This window comes from Trifolium pratense, linkage group LG2 (genome assembly GCF_020283565.1).
Source record: "Trifolium pratense cultivar HEN17-A07 linkage group LG2, ARS_RC_1.1, whole genome shotgun sequence".
NCBI lineage: Eukaryota > Viridiplantae > Streptophyta > Magnoliopsida > Fabales > Fabaceae > Trifolium > Trifolium pratense.
This window is the reverse complement of record NC_060060.1, coordinates 64,932,751-64,938,249: the sequence shown is the minus strand read 5'-3', so window position 1 is coordinate 64,938,249 and position 5,499 is coordinate 64,932,751. Positions and strand designations below refer to the sequence as shown.

The window sequence follows — 5,499 nt, the reverse complement described above, 5'->3', positions numbered from 1 at the left end:
GCAACTTTAGCGCAGATGTCATTTAAGTCCAAGTTTCTTATAGATGACAACTACTGTGGCTCTGTTTGGTAAAAATAAGCTATAAGCTAACTGATAGCTGAAAAGCTAGCTTATAGCTGATGGCTGGTAGTTTATGGCTCTGTTTGGTAAAAATAAGCTATAAGCTAGCTGATAGCTGATAAGCTAGCTTATAGCTGAAAAGCTAGCTTATAGCTGATAGCTGATAGCTGATGGCTGGTAGCTTATAGCTGAAAAGCTAGTAGAATAAAATTAAAGTGTTTGGCAAATTTAGCTGTTGTAAGTACAAAATGACATAAAAATACATGGTTAATGAGTAGTTTTTTTTTTGGTAAGTGTTAGTGGGTAGTTATTATAATTTTTAAAAAATAAATAAAGAAAATTAATGAGGGTAAATATGGAATAAAATGAAAAAGCTATAAGCTATAAGCTCATACGCTACTTGAAATATCATCTCAAAAAACGCTATAAGCTAATTAGAGAAGCTCGTTACCAAACACTTCACATTTTTTCCAAACAAGCTTATAAGCTAGGTCAATAAGCTATAAGCTAGCTTATTGAACTTACCAAACAGTGTCTGTATATAACTTTGCATCTTTCACATATAAAAATATAGTAGTATGCGATATTTTTATGTGTTTATTTATCTTCTCTATAATGCAACTAAAATTAAATTGTAAATAACAACAATACAAATGTGTTGTTTTGTTGTTGTCGTCATTTTATATTTAGGGTTTAGACATTTTAGAGAAAGAATTTGAATTTGAATCCTAATTATAATTTATAAAGTAATTAATAAAAAAAAGTAATAAATAAATAAATAAAAAGACAGGTTAAACGGATCAATCCACAGATTTAACCCGTCTAACCCATTGTTTCAACAGTTTAATCCACAAGGGCAAAAATATAAACGGACCAATAATTTTTTATCTTAAATCCACGCAGATTTTGGGTTAAATGGATCGGACCGTAAACCCAGCTCTACTAATATATACAAATACATAGGGTATGTTTGGAATAACTTATTTTTGAGCTTATACAAAACAACTTATGCAAATAAATAAGTTTTTATATATTATTATAAGTTTATCAAGGTAGTTTATGATAAAATAGTTTATAAATATACAATTTTTGTTAATAGGAACTTACAAATTAATATAAAACCTTATTTATTTGCATAAGCTATTTGCATAAACTAAAAAATAAGTTATTCCAAAGGGCCTATAATATAATCTCTTCCCATATATAAATATATAGACATACATATATACATTCACATCCACATGCTTCTAAAATTAGATCTAGAACATAGGAATTATATCTATGCAAAAAAATATTCACAAAAAAATCATTTAAGTACATACAATCTATAGGATATAACTTAAAGTGTGTTTTAAATATAGAAATATGATACTTCTAGAAATATCTATGTAAAAAAATATTCACAAAAAATAAAAAACATCTATATAAAAATCCTCAACACATATAATCTAGAAAATAACTTAAAGTGGCTTTTAAATATAGAAATATCATTAGTCAAAAAAAAAATAGAAATATCATATAGTAAATTTAGACTTGTCGGGAATAGATTCTCTCAGATATAATTTATACTTGAGAGAATAAAGTGTGATTTGTTACCATTGATCAAGAGAGAAACATATAAAAATTTAGAGAAAGTAAATTTAAATAGTGTTAGACTACATTTTATTCTCTAAGTGTAAATCATATTTGAGAGAACCCATTCCCACACTCGTCTAAATATATTTATTTATTTTAGCAAAATCTAAATATATATAGAAATATTTTTCTCATAAAACACTTCTCTCCATATCTAAGAGAAGTAAATATATAATCTAAATATATCTTCTCGTATAGGAGAGTTTCTGGCCTATGTAATATGCTTCTACTCTCACACTAAGATTAAATTGTGTCCTATTTTCCATTTTCGCTTGTGAGATAAGACACACAAAGAAAAAGGAACAACCTAATAAATATGAAGCATCAAACTGCAGGCTTTTGTTTGGCTATGATTCACACATATATACAAACATATACATTTCATGCAATAATAACATATAATATATAATTTCTTTCATATATTGAAGAAGACGTTAAGAAATTGCGACGCTCATTCAAGATGCAACTTCACCTCATTCAAATCTTACGTCGTCTACTTATCAAGAAGAAGGCTCAAGCAAAACGAGGAAGAGAACCTAGCTACATGTTTGACATTTATAAAATGACTAATTAAGGAAGTTACTCTATTTTGACCGAAATTAATTTTGTGAAGAGCAACACTTGAGAATTATTAAGTGCATGTTTGGAACAAATTTTGGATTTTTAGTTTTTAAAATGTTCTATAAATCTGTTTTTAAAAATGGTTTTTAAGAAGAGAGAAACAAAAGTCTTTGAACCTGTTTTACTTTTTCGGCCGGTTTTAAAAACTACCAATACATATAGAAAACAAATTTTGAAAACACTTTTGTAAAATTAGATTACCAACCAAATTTTTTAATTTTAAAAAACTAAAAAAATGTTTTTGAGAAGGGAATCAAACAGGGAATAACACTACCGAGGGTTGTAAAAATCCATCCGAGTCAAATGAGAGTACAATGTAATAGAGATGTGAAAAAAATACAAAGCACACCAAATTGCCATAAGGCAGAACTGCAGAAGTGAAAACTTAGAGTAGGTTATATGCTTGATTTTGAATGAAGTAACAAATCTACCAATTTAGATTTGAAATCCGCGTCTTAAATATATACCGCTCATGTTTTCCATTACGCACAGCAAGAATAAATGAAAGAGTGGGAAATTTATCAACGCCATAAATGAAATCAGAAAATATGCAGCTCAAATATAGTCATAAGCGGATCCAAAACCGCAATAAGTTCATTAACCAAAACACAATAAGCTCATTAACCAAATAAGTTCAATAACCAAAAGCAACCACCACTAGCAATGTTTCATAAATTATTGGAATCAGAAGAAAAACAGATATAAAACTTATAGATAAATTCCCATAAAACATGTTAATTAACCACAACTTTGAACAATCACCATGCAAATAACCTGTTTCTGCATCGATGATCGCCTAAATGCCCGTCCTCACTGCTGAGTATGGCGAGCCCACATCTGCTGGTACCCCGCCAAGTTGGGAATAGGCTGCTCAGCATTGTTGTAGACTCCAGATGGTCCATGAATAAAAGGGTTGTCGTCATTGTCACCAGAGGACTCATCACATGAATGCCCTTGAGACATAGCGCCAGTTGGAGTCCCAAAAGCAGCAAATTGGGACGATGGCGCTGAAGAAGGCCCAGAATTCCAGTTACTTGAGCTAGCCTTTTTTCCATCCACAGTAAAACTACCCAATATGACCTGTAAATATATAAATGGTTTATAAAAAGAACTTACAATATGACCAGAGAAGTGAAATTCAAGCAACTTTAATTTGTCTATCATTTGAGATCAATACCTTAACAGACGATGCCGCAATAAGCTTATTAGCAACCACACCTCCCCAAATGCGTGCATCACGACCCCCGCATAGAGATACCTTCCAGCTACCCATTCTTTTACCACCATTGTTGTTCTCAGATGCCAAGGTCCCTGAGAGGGATACAATTTCAAATGTTCCCTGCCATGGAAAAACACATCATAGGATGAGAATTAAACCTAAACACATTAATATGTATGTATTTTCATTTTCTCCATGAAAAACAATGTACTTTTAGGTACCACCGGTTAAAACTGGACTACTGTGAAAAATATAAGTAAACAGATTCAAAAGGTCAAATGTATTTAGTACAAAACTTAGACCAAAAACATTTGACTTTTTGGATCTTTTTGTTTATATTTTGTTGTATAGTGAATATTAAAAACTGAAGAAAACAATACAAAGATAGCAAAATCAAAGAAAACAAAACGGAAAAGGCAGACTCCATTTCATTTTTCATGTGACAGATAGTCAAATTGCCCTAATGTCACCATAATCAGTCAAAGACAACACTATCACATGTTAAATAAATGCTACCATCGGAACATATATGCATATCAAATAGACACATATTACATCAGATTTCAGATCTCTTCCAATTAACATATTACAATCAAAATATTTTTTCATAATCAGATACACAGTTATTGAATGGTTTCTAATCTAAAAGGATGTAAAAAGTACTACCTCATAAGTAGCGATTTTCTCCAAATGATGAAGGGCAACAGTGCTAACCAAACCATGGGCAGAAAAAATGCATATCTCAGAATTAGGTCCTCCGCGACAAGCAGCCGTAAGTTTCGCAACAATGTCCTACAAACAAGAAATAAAATAAAAAAAAATATTGACAAAGAATCATTTTTAACACCATCAACAAAAACTTCAAATAATACCATAAGTAACCACCTTTTTAACATCATCAAAATCATCTTTTTCAACATTGTGAAAGACAATTATATAGAAACATAAAAAAAAAAAAAAATTTGATACAAAGTAACCATCTTTTTAACATCATCAAAATAATCAACATCAACATTTCAATTATATAAACTAACAATCTTTTCTAATATTGAAATCATAGGTTTAATTGCATACCTCCCCAGGATTCACAATGATCACATACGGAGTGAAACATGTACCAGCAAGTCCTGAGAAATAAAAAACCAGAATCAAAACCATAATCAAATTTAAATAATTCAAAAGAAGAAGAAAAAAATTAACATATATACCACCAATCACATTCTTCTGCTTAAAAGAGCCACGAGGCCTTCCTCTTCCTCTGGCACTCTTCGCAGAAGAATCAGGAGAAGTAACTGCAGTAGCAGTAGCAGGAGGAGGAGCAACAACAGCAGCTTGAGCTTGACCCGAGCCGGAGCCAGAATCAACCTCACCATCACCAAAATACTTCCTCGGCCTTCCCCTCTTCCTCTTAGCCGAACTGGAGTCAGAGGCAGAGGGAAAGACAGAGGAAGAACCTCCCGCCACCGTCATGCATGGCATCAAGGTAGTGGATGGTGCAGTTTGAGGTACAGTTACAATATCATTGATGTTGTTGTTGAAATTCTCACGAGGAGAAGGGTGAATGTTCATGTTGAACGGAGGAAACTGAGCAGTGACAGGTGTCATCATGGTTGTGGGAACGGTGCTGTTTGTAAACAGATTGGGACCCACCAGAACCATAGTTGCAGTTTGAAGGTTACGAGGAAACTGATGTTGAAGAGGTGGTGGTCGTGGTTGTTGTTGTGTTTCATGCTCGTTATTTGCTTCACGCGATTCCATTGAAAACAAAAACGGAAATGCACTATGTTGAAAAAGGAAAGATGAATGAAAAAAAACACAGTATGACTCTGTATATATAGTGATGATGAAGAAAAAGAAAGTAACCGAAGATTGTTGAAATGATGAATAATGACAAAGGAAGAAAAGTGTGAAGCAAGGAGGGAAGGAACAAAGGTTTTGAAAAAAAACAAATTTTTTTTTTTTGG

General features: G+C 32.0%; 1 protein-coding gene across 1 annotated transcript; it reads right to left on the bottom strand.

Moving 5' to 3' along the window:
• Nucleotides 1-3,126: 3,126 nt before the first annotated feature.
• On the bottom strand, nucleotides 3,127-5,293 carry LOC123905235 (AT-hook motif nuclear-localized protein 13-like). The gene is made up of 5 exons (XM_045954856.1): nucleotides 4,747-5,293; nucleotides 4,610-4,662; nucleotides 4,202-4,327; nucleotides 3,494-3,655; nucleotides 3,127-3,396 (listed from the first exon to the last, which is right to left on the bottom strand). The coding sequence occupies exons 1-5, from the start codon at nucleotides 5,291-5,293 to the stop codon at nucleotides 3,127-3,129; spliced, it is 1,158 nt and encodes a 385-aa protein (XP_045810812.1).
• Between the last annotated feature and the right edge of the window lie 206 nt (nucleotides 5,294-5,499).